The sequence below is a fragment of the Schistosoma mansoni genome (genome assembly GCF_000237925.1).
Source record: "Schistosoma mansoni, WGS project CABG00000000 data, chromosome 1 unplaced supercontig 0034, strain Puerto Rico, whole genome shotgun sequence".
Taxonomy (NCBI): Eukaryota; Metazoa; Platyhelminthes; class Trematoda; order Strigeidida; family Schistosomatidae; genus Schistosoma; species Schistosoma mansoni.
The window spans coordinates 1,876,761-1,896,842 of NW_017385988.1; the positions used below are offsets into that span (position 1 = coordinate 1,876,761).

General features: G+C 37.7%; 1 protein-coding gene across 1 annotated transcript; it reads left to right on the forward strand.

Moving 5' to 3' along the window:
- Positions 1-6,823: 6,823 nt before the first annotated feature.
- Smp_091840 (bestrophin-related) lies at positions 6,824-20,082 on the forward strand (the record flags this gene model as incomplete). The annotated part of the gene is made up of 8 exons (XM_018791902.1): positions 6,824-7,013; positions 8,436-8,587; positions 9,993-10,070; positions 11,729-11,875; positions 16,097-16,177; positions 16,751-16,902; positions 18,713-18,776; positions 19,807-20,082. The coding sequence occupies 8 exons, from the start codon at positions 6,824-6,826 to the stop codon at positions 20,080-20,082; spliced, it is 1,140 nt and encodes a 379-aa protein (XP_018645006.1).

Sequence of the window (20,082 nt, forward strand, 5' to 3'; positions counted from 1 at the left end):
ATCAAAATATGTCGATCAGGTTTACCACTGTTCATGTAAGGTATTATTTAAGTAAGTTAAGGTTGCTAGGGACAGTGTCAACGTAAAGTGACAGCAGGTAAGTGGCTTTACTTAGAGAATTCACTAATAAGAATGACTGAATATTTAAAGTTCCTATAATCTCACTTGTGGAGTAAGATACACTTACAGGTGCTAGAACATTTAATGCATTTTCAGAGGAACAGTATGCGTCAATGCAGCGAACAAACAATGGTAGAGATTCTATCGTAAGGTGATGAATCATTCCAGAGTCTAGGAAACTTACAGATAAAGTAATTCACACAGAGAGATGATTTAGAATGAGTTTGTTTCGCTAGTAACAAGCAGTTATGTATGTCGTAATGAGAAGTTTCTGCATATTGAATTACTTGGTTGGATGTAAACGACAGCTTGTATTTTGAAGAAGATAAGGTTTAGTTTGAGTCTCCTCTTCCATAAATGGTCGAGCCGAAGTTTATCACATCTAGAATTATAAGTCAATGTACAATCAGTTCCAAGAATACTAAGTGTAAATCGTCTCTATACTGATTCCAGCCTTAATTTATAAACGCTCAGTATTCTAGGAGTGTTCAAACACAAACTTTGTGCATTAAAGTACGTGATTCATTGTTATAAAAGTTTCGAGTTATGTAACCTATAAGACCTTGAGACGTAGAAGTCTGTTTCACTATCTGTTCTGTAAACGAAAAGTCGTAGGAGTATCTAAGTCCTCTGCAGATTTATTCTGTAGGGTTTGTTGGTGATCCTCTAAACATTGGATTTCCATGCTACTAGTAACTATCGAAACCTTTCCTTACGTAAATATATATTACAGATTTCTGGCAACTTGACTTCTATACAGTAAATTGTTGGAGAATTTTGATTTCGTTTTGGATTTGCTAACTAATGCAGTAGTTCCCGATACTATTTTCCCTCATTTCTATGTTTCGGTGGGTCACAGGGCTCCCAATTTCTTCAGAACTCTGCCATTGTCCACAGAATCTTGAGTAATCGCATCTGAGGCCTTGACATGTTGCACCAGAGTGACTTCTGTAAGTCTAACCAGTTAAAATTCGAAGATTCACTTAGAACTATACAAATCGAAGTTCCTACAACCCCCATAATCCTCCGTAAAATCTTTGTTTTCGGGTAGGAACTAAAGTTATAGATTTTTTCCAGTGGTATTAGTGTCTCCAGCTGTGCAGTGTGACGACTGGTACAAAACGGTCACAAAATAACTAGCGGTTCTTCTATCCTCTACATATAAATAAACAGTAAGCAATGGTAAACCTATTGTTACATCTGAGATGTCCTGGTGTATTGAATTAATTTAATTTCATATCATCTACACTGAAACAGATACCGCAGTCAATAATTACATCGTTTTCGTCTATAAAGCGGTAATTTCTCAAATTTAATCAGTACATGTTCTTCTAGCTACTACTGGGTCAGTACATTTTTTGTGTGCGCTACCGACTAGACGTTACTTTTAGGTCGAGGCCTTCAGTTCTCTTTTTCTAGGATTCTCACAGAGCTGGACGGATTATTTTTTCTTAGAATCGCAGAAGATAACTCAATTCTGAATTATCGACATATAAACTGTAAATTTCATAATCTGTGATAAGATCTCAGTTCAACATATTCATGGTACATACTATCATAATCATATAATAATTCATATTCATGTGATTACAAATTCACCTTGGCTATCCTATATTACCATGCTCTATCACTTTTAAACCATATATAATCATATTTGACGACAACTTGCATTCCATATTTGCATACCAACCCTTATATCGTGTTTGGATGCTATAATCCACATACTTTATGCATTTACATGATCTATTCATACATCTACCTTATATCAAAAAACATATTATCGTCTATGATAAAGCACCATACTCACTGTTTTATATACTATCTTTTAAATTGTATTTGGATACTGTTAGGATATTCACAAGAATGTCCCAAAAATTACATTGAGTCTAATTCTAACGTAAAGTGGTATGTTTTTACATAATTTCAGACTTTTCACATATTTCACCTGTCGCTTCTTATTGGTCAATATTTACAGTTGTCCTAACTATAAATTCCACGTGTCGTTTTCCTATTGGTTAATGTTCACGGTCATCCTAACTGTATAAATATGCATTGTCTGTAAATTATTTTCGTTCTGCTTCTGACCCCATAAATAATTCTCATTTAACTGTTGTGTTCTGATTTATTGGAATTCGGAAAACCGTATTGGGGTCGTACTGGGATATCTGAATTTCATCAATCGGTAGAAAGTTCGACTAATCCTATCGCGATACGTAATATTTGGCGACGGAGATTTAGCAACAAGTTGGTGGCTAGCTATGGATCCAGTCAATTTAGAAGAATTGTTCAGACAACAGCTGAAGCTGATGGAGATGCTTACTCAGGTTCAGATCTCTTCTCGAGTCCCATGTACACCAACAATTCCTCAATCAGTCGACGGTATTACAAGTGGTATTTCAGAGTTTCTCTATGATCCTGATGCCAATATCACATTTGATACCTGGTTCAGACGTCATGAAGACCCTTTTAAAGTCGATGATTCGTGGAAGGTGCGTCTTCTTCGAAAACTTGGTCCATCAGAGCTTGATAAGTATTGCAACTTCATTCTACCGCAGAACCTACGGGACCGTTCCTTCGATGTCACTGTTCAAACTCTCAGCCAACTTTTTGGTGACCATCATTCACTCTTCAATACTCACTATCGTTGCTTAAAACTGGTCATGAATGAGTCCGATGACTTATTAACCCATGTTGTCGTTGTCAACCGTGAGTGCGAACGGTTCAAGCTCAAATCCCTTACTGACGACCAATTCAAATCCCTCGTATTCATATGCAGTCTTCAATCACCCCAATTCTCCGACATCAGAACTCGGTTGCTGAACCGCCTTGAACAAGACCCAACCCTGACACTTAATGCGATCACCAACGAGTATCAACGCATTATCAACCTGAAGCGTGACACCACTTTGGTCCAATCTGGGGGCCAGGGCTGTTCCGAAGTTCACGCTGTCCAGCGTCAGAACGAATCTTCGAGATCGACAACCTGTGGTCCTTCGAAAGTCAGTGCTATTTCTTTCTCTAATCACTCCAGACCGGTCCAGAAGAAGCCCCCTTGCCATGTTGGCACTATGGAGCCTGGCATTATGTGAAATTTTGTCCATTCAAACAGCAGGCGCGCGGTCGTTGTCAAAAAGTTGGTCACAAAGGCGGTTTTCACCAATCCAATCGACCCAATAGTCGTCGAAATGCACAGACGCAGCGTCGTTACCCTAAAAAGCAGGTTCCCTCATCAAGGAGTTTAGCAGCAGTCTTCCACACCCATGCCGCCACGCGACGCGAATTTCTGACCCTCTCAATCAATGATCAGCGAGTTCGATTGCAGTTGGATACTACATCAGATATCACTATTCTGTCGAAACTTGGCGAACCATGGGTCAACCGCCCATCAAAACATCTTCGCAGACAGCCGTTAGTTCATGTGGAGGTCATCTTCGTCTTCATGGTGAACTTGATTGCTGTATTTCGTTCAGAGGTACAACCTTCAATGGAACATGCTACATCACCAAATCCCCTCTCAACCTTCTGGGTTTAGATTGGTTCAAAGAACTCAGTCTTGCCAATCTTCCTATCAGCACTATTTGTAATCAAGTACAAACTCCTGCTACTACACAACAGCATGCTGCAGGCCTCCAAAAAAGATTCATTGAACTCCTTCAACCTGTTCTCGAACTTTGTTCCACAACAGAAAATGATTCTGGTGCAACACTATTGGCGAATGCCGTTTGAGCAATGCCTGTTACAGCTGAAGACGTTAGGGAAGCTACCAGAAACGACCCGATTATTCAAGAAGCAATCACCTACGTTCAGAGCCGATGGCCAGTTAAGCAGTTCAGTGGTGAAAAGCAAAATCTAGCGAATCGTCGCAGCGCCCTTTGTGTTGTTAACGACTGTCTGATGTTCGGTGATCGTGTAGTAATTTCAACAACCCTAAGTGCCAAGGTCCTACGCCAATATCACTCTGGACATCCAGGGATAAACCGTATAAAGTCCATCGCTCGGAGTTACGCATATTGGCCGAACATGGACAAGCAGATTGTCGACTTCGTCAAAAGATGCTTACATTGTCAAACAGCCGCGAAACATTCCCCCAAGTTGCCACCAGTACTTTGGCCCAAGTCAGAAAAACCCTGGTCACGAGTACACATTGATTTCTCTGGACCCCTAGATGGTACCGCATATCTTATACTGGTTGGCTCCTTCTCCAAATGGCCAGAGATATTGCCGAGTGCACCACCCTCTACAACTCAAACCATCAGACTCCTTAATCAGATCTTCGCTCAGCATGGTCTTCCAGAAACAGTAGTAACAGACAATGGCTCGCAGTTCACATCCAGCCAATTCCGAGAATTTCGCATGCAAAACTCGATCAACCACAGTATATCTGAACGAATGAACTGTCATTAACTTTTATAGGTTGTATTTACGAAACAACCCTGCTCTGGATGCATACTGTAGACCAGTAAATGTTGTAACTTTTAGATCATTCCTGTAAAAATGGTGTACTATCGTAAGGCTGACTAGAGTGGTCGTTAAAATTTTAGAAAAGATTACTTGGAAGTTGTTCAAGTGTCTAGACGAAAACCGGATTCTTCCTGTAAAACAGCATGGTTTTACAACAGGTTTTGCATGCCATGCTAACTTATTAGCTACCGGTGAAAGTTGGTGCACTCTTATATATGAAAAGTTATCTACTGATGTAGCTTAGATTGACTCCAGCAAAACGTTTGACAAAGATCCTCACAACCGGCTGTTATAAAAGTTAAGTAATATCGGGATTAGAGGCAATTTATTAATGTGGAAGGAAGATTTCGTGGTTGGGTGTCAACAAGGAGTACAGGTGAACTCAGAGTTGTCTAGTCAGGAAACTGGGCCTGACGGCATGTCTCAGGGCATCGTTTTGAGGTCAATGTTGTAGTTTCCGTTCGCAAACGACCTTCTTATTCTTCTATCATCACCGGTCTTGTTATCTGCTGACGATGTCAAGATATGGAGAGCGATAAAATGTAAAGGTGATAATTAAGAGTTTCAAAATGACCTGAAGAAATTAACTGGATGGTCTCAAATTTGGCAGTTGCCGATAGGTGCTTCCAAGGGCATTGTAATGCCTATTGGCCATTAAGGTACAGATGCACACATGGTGGATAACACCGAGCTTCCTGTGATCCAGATACACAATGACTTAAGAGTCATCACAAGCCGAGACTTAAAAACTACATTTGCATCTACATATGCATAGGTTTCAGAACCCTGTGGTTGATGCTAAAATTTCTTTGACTTTGTATACACATCCGTTCATCATAAACTCGAGAACTGCATACAAGCAGTTAGTCCCAACCTAAAAAAGACAGCGAGCTGTTGAGATGGTTCACAGTACTTTAACTAAGCCGATTCTCAGAATTGCAAAGCTCCCGTATGATGCCCGACTGACTAAACTAAACCTATTTTCCTTGTCATATAGGGGACTAGAGGTGATTTGATCACACGCTTTTAAACATAAAGATGTCAAAAGTATCCGGAGTTTGACAACGCCTTTAAACTTCACATCTTTATTGTCAAGGCATGCTAATCCAGTCAGATCAGAAGTCAGAAATGAAGGAGTTTGAAGGCATATTTGGAAGGCTATCCGTATGTCGAGGAACATTTGGTCTAAGCTGGCTAATAGTTGAAGAGGATGCGTGGCATGGCGTACTCACTCGTGAACTGGTGTGGACGTGTGACAGAGCGCCTTCAGGTGATTCCAGTGAAACTAATGCGTCAAATGTTGAAGACTTACAGAGTTATTGATTTTGGAGAATTCGCTATCGGCTGAGCTACCCCTAGCGACTTCCCAGGAGTCCTTTAAGAGAAAGCTTGACATATTCCTAAGGACTAAGGACAGTATCTCACTATGATTTACCAATTCTTTTTATTTATCCTCTTTATTCGTTAATATACCTAGGTTCTTACCTTGAGGCATCGATGACCTACTGCTATTAGATGCGGAATCCCGTTAAGTGAAGGGTACTTTTGTTCCCCGCAGAACCATTTGAACCTTTCAGAGCTACAAACAACCTAATGGAATATTAGCATCTGATATGCCCTCAATTTTCTTTTCTTCTCAAACAGCAAACTTACGAGGGCACTCTGAAAAAGTTCACAAGTCCAGAACAAACTACTCGTCAGCAGAATCACAACTTTACCATATAATCATCAATGAATGGAGTTCGCTACCTCCGTTAGTCAACAATTTCAAGAGAAAGTTGGATAAACTGAGAAACCACCATTACGAAGACTGACACAGGACACATAGCCTTCTGTCCTTTCCGAACTGAAACTGATTACATTTAAGGTTTAGCGCTCTTTCAAATGACAGTGCAGTATAGCCAACTCGTCCTAACTGGGGGCCCAGGTGTATTTTTCAAATTGCTATTAAAGTAAAGTTTATGGTTTAAAATTACTTTCTAGATGGAGAGGATGTATTTTCAAACTGATATACATTGATGTTATTGTTTTCATGGCTCTATACGCATTAATCACTTGTGTATACCGTTTCGCTCTGTCAGCTGAGTGGCAAAGGTTTGATTTCTCTTTTAAATATTCAAATACATTCAGAACCTTTGAAGATATTATAATATTTACCAGAAGCTTCCAAGGTTTAATCCCAGTTTCTTTCATTCTTGGTTTCTATATCGATAATGTCTTCACGAGGTTTTGGAGACTATTCATGACCATCCCATGGGTGCTAAAGTTCGCCATTTCAATTTCTGGGCATCTTTCTGGAAACTCTGAACGTGCTCGTTTGATGCGACGAACATGCTTTCGGTACATGATGTCAAGCCTAGTAATGACATCCACACGTCTCAACTTAATTGCCAAGAAGCGTTTCCCTACACCAGAATTCTTCGTCGCGGCAGGTCTGGTCATTCTGCTTTCAAGTTGGACTTTATTTATTAAAGTTATAGTGTTAGCAGTATCATTGCATGTTGGCATTGTTGTGAATTCTGAGGTAATCGATAAATGTGCCTGTTCTTACGCTCCGTTTAACTGACTACTGATCGAGAAATGATTAAGTCAGTCAGTCAGCTACAACGTAGGACCAGGCCCACATATGCATCGGTCCAAGTTGCCACACCTCATTAACACAACAAAATGAACACCGAATTCATAGAAGTAGTTAATTTAATGGTGGTAATATATAAAAGAAAGGTTGTATATCAGGATATATTACAGGAAGAAAGACGGATATGAAGCAATTTTAATCTCAAGCTTTAAGGGAAGATAAAGAGTGTATACGCCTAAGCCATTGTGATCGATTCTGAGCCATGTCACCTAGAGTCTCCAATCATTGGTTACGATAGTCACGCGGACCCCAACCAAGTAGTCTGCATCTGCCAACATTGCTCAGACCAGAAGTTAATGACTTCAAGCACTGATGCCACGTTTTGAGATGAGTTACTGGAAAACAAGATTTGAAAAACATTAGTATTCATACCATTCTGAGGTTTCTCAACAGCCCTGGAGAGCCCTAAATTACAAACAATAACAATTAGAAACAAGTTTTCCGTATACTTCGCCCCTAACTCTAGTCTGTTTAGAGCTGACGAGTAGCCCAGTAGGATGAATTATCTTATCCTCATAACCTTGCTTTTCTTCGTTTATCAAAGGGTCAAGCTGTATGAACTTTTTTAAAAAGATGGTCTGCGTTGTTGGTGGAATTTATATTCAGATGGAAAAATCACTTATAATAAATAGAAATGCAATAGTCCACATGGTACTCGATATTTTTATGAAAATAATCTGATGCTTCATCTCTCAGTTTAACTATTGGTTCGTTGGAAACCGGATTCTCAGATTCTTCTAACCGTGTTTAAGCTTCTAATATGTTAAGTCTAAATTATAGTGACGTAAGGTATATATCGTCTCAATATACCATGATTAGTGTACCACTATTGCCAATTAGCTATATCGAATCATACAGTTCTGAATTTCAGTCTTCACAAGCTTAGTCTACTAATTCTTCGCTGACTAAATTTAAATAATGTGCCTTCATTCGTTAATTGCAGCATGTAACCCATTTCTTGAAAATTTAGTCGAACAACTTATTGTATGTGCCTGGTCGTTGTTTGGTTTTTTAAGTTTTGTTACTCGGGATCCGTAGGTCATTGGAAAGCACTATTCCATATTTAACTATTGTTATTAATTAAGTGTTAGAAGTGCTGTTTTTAGTTTCCTGACAGTTTAAATGGCTTTAAGAAATAACTATAATTGTACGTGATAGTTTTCCAAAAACATAATCTGCGGACTATTCTATGTTAGAATTCTATTCCCTTATTTAGGAATACTTACAGAAGAAGAGCTGGATATTATGAGTGTTAGTCCCATTCATGTTCAACCGTTTGTTCCAGTAGTATGGACTACTTCCCTCGTCACTCTTGCCGGAAAAGAAGGCTTTATTACGAATCATCATGCCTTGGTGTCCATCATCGATGTAAGCTCCTTCCAGTTAAAGCTGATTTCATGTACAAAAAGTGTATGCTTAAATCATTCAACCTTGGAAACTTACTTTTCTGCTCATTTCTTGAAAGTATTTGCTTTAGAAAATATACGAATCTTAGGAGAATCTCTGCAAATGCCTAGTCAAGACAAAGTACCTCGATCACTAGTCTGTATGTTTCTCCACCATTTTCATAATCTAAGTATTGTAGTGTCTTGTATCATGTTAAGTCCTCAAAATCTTACGTAGGCCTTACATACGGCCTTTTTATGGAAAGTTTTCGTTGTTAGCTCCGTATTTCAAAATACCTAACCTCCAGCAGTAAAAGTTCATGGGGTTAGATGTGTGAAAGTTTTACGGCCGACTTTTTCTTACCCATGGCTTCTGTTATGCCGAGGCAACATCGGCGTAAAGGGTAATTATATAAGGCGACTATCTTACTACCGTCACATTCCAGTATAATCAGCAGCACGACATTGCCCTCGAACCTTAAGTTACTATTTTTAGTTTTACCGTCCTCCGACTGACCTCTCTGACATGGTAGTGTGGTCTGTGCTACTGGCGTCGACAGATACAAGTAGTACATATCATTAGTCGAAAGTGAAATGCCTGGAGGCAGAAGGTTAAGATCAAAGAAAAGGGAACGAGAACAAAGAGTGGTTGGTGTTGAAACGAAAGAATAACGAATTCTGAGACTATTTATCGATATTTTGCAAATGAAGTATTTACTGTATGGTTCTCAGATTTTACTAAGATGTTCTGTAATTTTGTATTCCAATACATTCAATTCTCCCCTCTTGTGTTCTCGTTCGCTACGGTAGGACCTAAAGTATTCTAGACAATATAGCTCGATCGGGTCACATGGTATATAAACCTGACCATTATCTCAATGTAGCAAATACAGTCAGGACAAAATTAGTATAGCGACAATAAAACTCACGAGTGATCTTATTATTATGGTACCTTTGTGCACAGTAAATTTACTACTTCTGGCTCATTTGTATGCGAAATGTATATAGTTAATGGAATTCATTCACGAACTTAATAATATCCCAAACAAGTAAGTTTTCAAACCTAGTTTGACCTATTTATTAGATGGATTTATGGGATACATTTTGAGTCACTGCGTAAGGGCTATTGACGGTACTCGGTTGCCTAAGTAAGGTCTCTTTCTAACGTATAGCCAAATGGTTTAAAATCAAATTGACCGACTAAAAGTACCACTTTTGAACCAACATACTTTGTATTAAATCATTTCGCAGCTGTTTTCCTTTAAGTATACTAATCTAGACGAATCCCAAATTGTTGTCTGTGAACACCTTATGAAAACAATTTGCTTGTACTTAGTTTTGTGTTTAATTTTAACTTTAAAGTTGGCATTTTTATTTTTAATTATCAGGAAATAAATAACTTTCGTCAGGGTCTGTTGGATATGTTTATGATCGATTTTGTTTGCATCCCATTGGTTTACACACAGGTTAGTTTTTTTTTTGAATAAACCTCTTCATACAGCATCTGCACACATTCGATGTTGTTTTCGTACATTCACTTTTCTAACACTATATCATATTTTTTCCACTCTAATTATGTTAGCAACCATTCTGTAAAGAAGTATGATAAGTAGTATTTCCACTTCACTTTGTAAGTTTCGAGAATCATAAATGTTATGTGGAGGCATGATTGTAGTTTATTTACCGAACGTCTGCAATGGAACACTTTTCCGACGTATGAAAATATTTTCTCACAACCGGCTTTGTTCATAATTATGTATTCCATAAGAATAAGAAATAGATACCTCTTCTCCTAAAACACAACTAATCATTTGTGAAGAACATACAAATTACGACAGAGCCTTGGCTAACTTCGATTCTGAGTAGTTTGTGGTATCCTATTCAAGAAATATGTGTGTAACACCAGACCTTAATCAAACGTAATTTCCTTTCATTATGTGAAGCCATTATATAGACTGGCAGTCCTATATTTTTACCTTTTACGTAGTGTCTAATATGAACGCCATTCTAGCCGCAATCGTAGGTATTCTAGAATGGTTCCATTAGTTGTATAATAAGCTACATTAGTCTGAAACCACTTTCTGTATTTCCGCAGCTAGTACGGATTCCGCTGCTAACCACCATCTTAATTTCCTCATAATGCTTGTAGCTTAATGGAAATATCGGGTTAATCTTCAGAAAAAGAATATATACCAAAGGAGATTGATCAATTGCAGTCCTAAACATCAATGGAAAGATTCAAATAACCAATACAAATAAATCAGTGTGAGCAATCATTCAGAAAAAGCAACAATGAAACACAGGAAGCCACGAAACGTCTGCGACTCAGAACGGCCAAGTCTCGCAAGCATGGAATACGAAAGTGATATTCATACAACCTTACATGATTAGATTAACATCACTATGTGGCCAAAGATTACCCAGATCAATTTAAGCTTGTTGTCTGTTGCACAGCTACTCCAGAAATTCATACGGCTACTCAAATAAGCTAACTTTTTGACTACGAACCTAAGTTTCAAGCACCTCTCAATTTTGTAGGTATCAATGCCAAGTTTGGACTTCGTAGTTTCAAATAAATTGAGCATTGGGTAGAAAGTTAGTAATAAATACATTTTTGTTATATCCTAATGAGTAGGAAAATCGTATTTCTGACTTTTCTTGGCTCAATGTAAGCCACTCTTTCAGAGTAAATAAATGACCAAATTGAATTAATACAAGTTTAAACTTGTGTTAATTAAATTCTGAAGAAGTGGCTTACCTTAAGTCACGAAACGTCAGAAATACAATTTTCCTACTCACTGGGATATAACAAAATAAAATACATTTATTATTGTCTCTCAATTTTGTTCTATCTTATTTCCATTTTATTCCTGCTGTACTAATATATGTTATATTTTCGGATTTATTGACTTCTGGTAAGTCGGCCACTTTTGTGATAAGTAAATACATGACATAAACTACACTATAAAAGTAAATTTCAGCTAAATAAACAGTGTAGGTATGTGATCGTTCATATTTTTCACTGAAATATTGGTTCTATGTTCATGTTTTATCACCTGATTGCACTTATCTAGATAGGAAAGCACATATTAGTTATAAATATTAAATTTTTATGTTTTAATAGGTCGTCACATTGGCAGTGTACATTTATTTCATAGCCTCACTTGTTGGTCGTCAGTTTATAATCGATAGTTCGCGAACAAATTCACAAGATCTCTATTTTCCTTTCTTCATGTTCCTAGAGTTCATAGTGTATATGGGATTGTTAAAGGTAAGTGGTATCATAATTCTAGTCGTATACTATCTTTACTATTATATAGAATCAGTTAAGCGGGTTCACTATCTTACTTACTTACTTTACTTTACCTTACCTACTTGTCACTTTTGTACTTGATACTTTCGTTGTGTCTTCAGAGACTGATCCTCTGAATCTTAACGTTTTCGTCGCCCAGATGAAGTGAAAGATGACTTTTACAGAAAGCTTCCGAACTTCTTCAAAGAGCTGAACGCTCAGACATAGTACTCGTAGCAGATAACTTTAATGCGCAAGTAGGTAGCTTAAACCACACAGAAAGACATTTAGGTGGGTATTTTAGTATTCCGACTCAGCGAACAGATAATAGTGATCGTCTGTTGCAACTATGCTCAGACAATCGTTTATTTTCAGCAAACACTAACCCTAAGCATAAGGAGAGACATCGTCTAACATGGCGACCACCTGCACCAAACCAACGATGGACTCAAATAGACCATATTGCCATCAGTCATCGTTGGAGAGGCTCGATAGAAGATTGTCGCTCGTACTGGAATACATGTTTAGACTCTGGTCACGCTTTAATACGAGCACGCGTTTGTCTGCGCCTCACTGGACGCAGAAAAACCACACTAAGTAGACCCATTAGGATTGAACTGGAGGACGAGAAAGTCAAAAGTAAGTTCCAGGAACAACTGAGTTCACATTTAGGCAGCTCTGTGAACGAGACTGACCCAGATGTTGCTTGGAAAGATATACAAACAGCTGTGGAAACAGCAGTAACATGTATTAGTAATTTGAACCAAAGGGTTTAAAAAAACCATTGGGTTTCTAAGTCTGCTGCACTGATGGATTCTCGTAAACTCATCCCATCAGGCTCTGAACACGATGAAAAGCGAAAGCAAATCAGATCTAGGTTAAACAAAAGTCTACGGAAAGATCGTGAGCGGTGGTGGGCGACGAAAGCAAAAGAGATGGAAAAGGCAGTGGCTGTAGGCAACACCAGGCAACTCTTCAGACGAATAAAAGAAACCGGAATAAATAAGTCAAGTGTAAGTAAAACGATCTCGGTAAAGGACGGAACCCTTATCTGCTCTCAGCCCAGACGTTTAGAACGATAGGCAGAACACTTTAGCTGGCCTTCAGCTACTCTACAGTTACCCACCATTCCCAAACAGTCTGAATGGAACATTGAAGTAGGTCCCCCAACTCTAGCTGAAGTTCAAAAGTCTATAGCTAATCTGAAACGAGGAAGAGCAGCTAGTCCAGATAGATTGGCTCCAGATGTCTTTAAATATGGTGGTCCAATTTTAGCGATTGGGTTGACTAATATTTTAGCTAAAACATGGGACTTGGACGTAATCCCATCTGACTGGTCACAATCACTGATTGTCCCAATGTATAAGAAAGGATCGAAATCATCCTGCAATAACCATAAAGGGATTAGTTTCACTAATATAACATCTAAACTACTAGCATCATTAATTATCGGGCGCCCAACAAAGACTAGTGAACTACAAACACGAGAAAATCAGGCTGGCTTCAGACATGGTCGTAGCTGTATCGACCACTTATTCACTATTCGTCAGGTTTTAGAACACAGACATGCTTATTGGCGTCAGACAATGATATTTTTCCTTGACTTAAAAGCAGCATTTGACTCTGTGGACCGAGAGGTTCTGTGGCAGTGTCTGTCATTGAAAGGTGTACCTGAGAAGTACATAAACCTTGTGAAGGCTCTTTACTCGAACACTACAAGTCGAGTGAGAGCTTATGGCGAACTGTCATATGATTTTACAACCTCAAGTGGTGTACGTCAAGGCTGTCCACTATCCCCTTTTTTGTTTAACTTCATTATGGACCTGTTGCTGGAAATAACACTCTCGTCGACTGAATTTTCAGGAATTGATCTCCTACCAGGGGGTCCACTAATCGACTTAGAATACACAGATGACATAGTCCCGTTTGGTGAAGACACTGACAAAATGCAGAGCCTTCTGTTAGAACTGAGTAACAATGCCAGGGTGTTTGGGATGCGTTTCTCCCCATCTAAATGTAAATTGTTACTCCAGGACTGGCCTGCGTCAACACCCGAATTACGGCTCTCTTTGGAATAATTCTACTATTCCTTGGAGATACATTGTTATTCAGTGAAGGATTCAATATCTCTTTAATATAGTTATCACATGTTCTTGCTTGGATCGCTTATAAGCTGACCTTTGTCTCTTACCGATATTAAGTATCGAACAAACGAAAACTAAAATGAAATGTAATTAGTGATCATCATTCCATTAACATGACTCATTCCGATTTTGCCATCCAACACTTATTTTCCATATGATCAATGGTTCCCTCACTTGTTTTGATTGTACATATACATACTATTCATTTCAATTATAGCCGTGTTGATTAAGTATATATAATGACTAAGAAGACTTAGCAGTTATTACCAGGTACTTGTACCTTTTGATACAAAAAACTGTTGGTAAGTCACTGTCTCTATATAAGTAAATAAGTCTGTTCGAGCTACCGATTTTAAAAACGTATTTGAAATCTCGTTACTTCATTTTGGGTTGTGTTATCAAGTAGGAGTCACTTGAATGGCGTAAGTTACTATCAGTTTGTTTTTAAGTGATCTTTATCACTCTCTATGAAAAAATTCTTATAAATACTTTTGTTAAACCTAAAGAATTAGTGACTTGACGATTCTAACCGAACAAATATGATTTGTAGTGGTTTGGATTCTATTCTATATAACTGAACAAAGTTTCCATCACATCATTTGGCGAGCAAACAGAGATTATGAATTAAATGTGTCTTGACTAAAAGATAACTGTTTTCAGTAAACTGCTATGTCAAGTAATCATTAATCTGATTTCCCGAACATGGAATTCAAAGCAAAATTATAGGTCCCATTAGAACTGTACTTGACATACGTAAAGGAACAAGAAAGGTACTTACTGACCCCTAGGAATTTAGTAGCATCAATGTGATTTCTTCTGTGGATTCAGTGAAGAAGCGCCCGTTCTTCATTTCCATTGAATTTTATCTTCATGGTTTTGCGCTAACATGACCTGTGTGCCGAATTCTCAGATCTCAGAGATGAATTTTATAAGCTATAAACTGTGTAGTGAAGGCGGAGGTAAATTCAATGACAGTGACATTTCCTTACCTTATTTGACTACTATTGTAGATCACGGATGATTGTTAGTTCTTGCATACACAACGCACCCTGGGTTGTCTCATATCTCTCGTTGTGGTCTGTTGTCACAGGAATCAAGAAAAGGAAAAGTAGGAGTAGGAGTATCGAGATTTCCATGATAGTCTCTTTTCTATTTTAAACACGCGGACAAACGGTGATGTTATGGCTTTTTAAGTGAGGAGATATCTTGTTTGTTTCCAGGACACTATTACATTGTTGAATCGCCTAGTTAAGCACCTAAATGATTTTTGACGTCCGAGTATAATCTACAGAAAGTTGTACAAAACCGACTTTTACTTTTCACTGGTATTTTTGAGATCGCTTCTGGAATATTTCACCACCCACTGATTTCTCAGTTTTTCATGATCATTATTTCTTCAGGCGACCAGTTTGTATCTGTTATAAGTAATTTTCAATGTGAATTTAGTCATATAATTAATAAACTTTGTTGTTAATTTACTCAGAATCGAAAATTCTATTGTTATTTTTAAATCCGAAGGAAATATTGTAAACTCATCTTGTTAGAAAATCTGCCTGTGCTTCTAAGCATCAGCAAATAGTGAATCATTTATTTGTTTTTCTTCAGTGAGTTTGTTTAACGCGTTCATATTTAAATAGAGCAATATAAAAAGTTTGTAGTACCCCTTCAATATCAATAGTGGTAGATTAATCAGTTAATTTATTTTCTTAACAATTTTGTTCCACGTGATTCACCACATTGCTTGCTACTGTATGTAAACAATTATGTTGGAAATGTCAATTCTATTTATCTAATGAATAAGCTAATTTTTGGTGTGTAATTCTTTCGTTATTTAATTAAACTAACTTTACCTTAACAAGTTGATATTCATTTTCCATGGCATCAATCTCTTTGGTGTTTCCTATATCCGGCCATATTTGATCTGCAATATAATTTTTTCAATTAGAATAATCTTAACTGCTTGTATTAAGTACTGTTGCGTTGTTGTGTAGATTTAAGTTAGTTTTCTGTTAAATTTTCTCCACAGAAATAAAGAGTTAGTTTCTCTTTTGTACAGGTTGCCGAAACACTGGTTAATCCTATGGGGGAAAATGACGAAGATATTGATATTAATGAGGTGATAGATTTTAATTGGAAAGTAAGTATTAAATGCGAACTGTTTGACTTCATTCAATTTTTGTGAATTGATTTGACCAACAATGATACCTTTCAGCATCAGTTACTATGAACTTATATTTCATCAACTGCGCAGATGGCTATAGTCGTCTATAACTAGTTGTAAAGTTAAGATAATGACAGTTAGTACAGAGTCGATTAATCATGAATGGTTTTGTTGTCCTCAAGTAAATTAGTTGGAAAGTTACTAGATACAGAACATGTGTAAACAGAGATTTATTAGTAATTGAGTGTGGACGATCGATGTGCAATAATTAGTGTTTAAGAATACTAATTAACTTTGTTTAGTAACTCTTGTGACTTCTATTTATTGGCTTAAGTGTTCATATTTCTCCCAGAAATATCTTTAATCTGGGTGTATGTAGCTCATAATAACTGGTATACAAATTTGTACTTGGTTTCTTGTTACCTTTTGTTTTGTAAGTTTCTTATTTCTTCAAAACCATATATCCGTTCAATCTGTGTTAATACGATAGATTTTTATTCGACGAATATAAATTTAGTGCTAACAAGACATTTTCGATGTTGACCTCAGACTGGATGGTGTATTGTTGATGGAATGAAAACAAGCGCTCCAGCTATTGTACGAGATTTCCACTGGCAACAGTCCGTCATCGAATTACCCCACACACAGGAATCCAAACGACTGGCTTCTCGCCCATTTAGAGGATCGACATATAACATAAAGTAAACCACAGTATTGATTGAAATATTTCTTTATATATATATATATATATATATATATTGATATGCTCTAACTAAATCGATTCCGCGGTAACGAACGAAAGCCAATGACACAATGACACGATAAGCTATTCTAATCTGTTGTCCCAGGCCCCGCTAACTAGATGAAGAAGTCCAAGGCAAGTAGGGGAATATATGTATTCCGTAAGCAGCCGAGTACAAGCAATCAAATAAGGGGAAAAGTCAAGCGCATTTATACAGCAACAAATTGTCCTTGAGCATCATTAATAAATAGCACACACAAAAAAACAATGGACCAATAGCGTTTAAGATAGTTTACAAGTGGGAAATATGACGTGAAGGTAAAAAGAGCGCATTTGGCGCGAAAAACAGCTAAATTCAAATTTCCAAAATAAAATTACAAAACTAAGCCATTTACCAAGTAAGTTCTGGGGATTTGACATCCCCAACATATATATATATATATATATTATATAGTGTTATCAACCGAATGAATCAATAGACGACCAACTTCGAAATCAACAGGCTGGATTCCGTAAGGATCAGTCATTGTTGAGTAATATTTTGAATGGAATTCGTCACTGCATTTCGACTTCCTTGATTATGAGGAAGCGTTTGACAATATGGATACGAAAAGCTTATAAAACTTTCCTCGACAGACACTATGGTGTACCTGAGAAGTTCGTCAACGTCATACGGAATTCATACGACGGACCACACTGCAAAGTCGTGCATGGAAGACGGCTGACAGACGCATTCCAAGTGAATATCAGTGTCATATAGAGCTGCTCACTCTCTCTCCTGATGGTCGACTGGATTGTGTAGACGTACACATCTCAGGAGAAGCATCGAATACAATGGACAGCTTGGATGCAACTAGACGATTCGCACTTCGCAGATGATCTAGCCATTCTATTCCATATACACCAGCAAGATCCTTAAATACAACACGGAGAGCACCAACCCAATCACACTTGAAGAAGCTCTGGAAAAGGTGGAGACTTTCACGCACCTGGACAGCATCGTCGATGAACAAGAAGGGTCTGATGCAGACGTGAAGATGAGGTTTGGCAAAGCAAGGGCAGCATTCCTACAATCGAGGATTACCTGGAATTAAAAACAACCGTCACCCGAGACCGAAGCCATAATCTTCACTATGAACGTCGAGAAATTTCTATTGTGCGTAGTTGATACTTAGAGAACTACTACAACCAAAATGAAAGGTGTACAGGTATTCATAAACAGCTATCTACGCAGCATACTCAATGTTTGTTGACCGCATACTATCAGCAGCAGTGTACTGGGAGAGAGAACAAAGCAGCTTCCAACTGAATAGGGAATCAGGAGAAGACGCTGCAAGTGGATATGTCACATTGCAGAATTCATCAAACTGAATCTCGAGGCAAGCTCTAACTTGGAATTTTGAAGGGAAAAGAAAAAGAGGAAGACCAAGGAACACATTGCGTCGGAAATAGTAAGCAGACATTAAAAGAATGAATGGCAGCTGGAAGGGATTGTCCAGGACGTAGTTCGATTGAGAATGCTAGTTGGCGGCTTATGCTGCCGCACGAGGTTTAACGGGCGTAAGGAAGTTATAATTTTGTATGTGTGATTATTCAAAAAGTTAAAAGAGCTTCTATTTTTTCATAACCAGCTTTTGTATAACTTTTTCAATCTGTGTTAACTTATTGCTACATTCAAATACCTACTATGATTCATATTGATCAATGATTTCATTGCTCTTTGTCTCTAAATTGTCTGCATTTATATACCCCGTTTGTGTGTCTTGTAGCTTTCCTTTCACTCCTGATATGATTGGATCTGCGCTATCTTTATCACTAATTGGTCATTCACAAGTAAGTTGGAAATTAAATCTGTCATCCATTATCTATATGATGGAAGTTCAGTTCAGTTACTTTGTTGAAATTTATCGAGGGAGTTTCTCAAGGAATAAGTATTTCTATTTTTTTATATGTTCGAGCTAAATATTAGCATAAGAAGCTGTATCCATCACTGACAGAATTTTCGAAGAAACATTTACTAAAAAAATGCAACTGTCGGTATAACTATCTGCGAAAAAGACGGAGTCATGTTCTGTAATCAGCCTAGAAGATTGTAACAATAGGTTGAATACTTCGATAAGGAATTCAGCTGGTATCCAGTTACCTTACTACTTCCAAAAATCCTGAATATCAGATCGAAATGAGCTTTTCGATTAGGGAGAACCAGGTTGTTTTCAGACGTAGGGTTAGATGTATCAATCAAATAGTCACTCCACAAATTCATTCTTACCGGTCGTGGTCTTCTATGATTGCATTTCTTCAACTGAAGGCGAAGTTGGACTACGTAGACTATGAGGTTTTGTGGTAGTTTATCGTTGAAAGGTGTACGAAAACAACACACTCATTCTTCCCGAATCATACTTTACGTCCAGTCTTTTTTCCTTCACTTAGACTACTCTTATGGTTTTGCCGAAAAATGACGGACCTGAAATTTTACTATCGTTATAATGAAGGTAATCAACAGTCCTATTTATCCTATTACCTTTTTGGTTGGCATTAAATGAGCATCACTTGAAGCTACTATGACACATTTCTTAAATCTTCCAATTCATATTAATTATAACAGATTTTCCTTTGACTCTACCCCTTAGGGGGACGTTTCGTTTGTGAAGCCACATAACTTGAACTTGACATACAAATGCTCACATACCTCGAAACAACATGTTTTTATCATGTTGTGTAGTGTAACAGATCAATATATCTATTTGTAAAGGATTATCAACTAAAAACGTTTATACAACTTTCCCATAGAGATTGGTGTTTATATCCAGTAAAATCTAATCTTTTGCTTATACATAGTTTCATTTCCAATTTTTCTTTTTAGGATTTAACAACTGCGCGTCATTTGACTCGAAATAGTACGATAAATATTCCTACTAGGTTGATCCCAACTGAGAGCGTTGTTCCCAGCGAAACTGATAATACGTCGAGAATGAATGTTTCGGATGATCATACGGCTATGGATACTGGGTTATTAACTGTTACTCCTAATACTCCCGCAGTAAACCGTCTTCTTCATGAACCAATAAAGGAGGAAGATGAAGAACGTGAAGATGACGATCAGTCTTACAGCAGGTCCAAAACAACGATGATACTATAA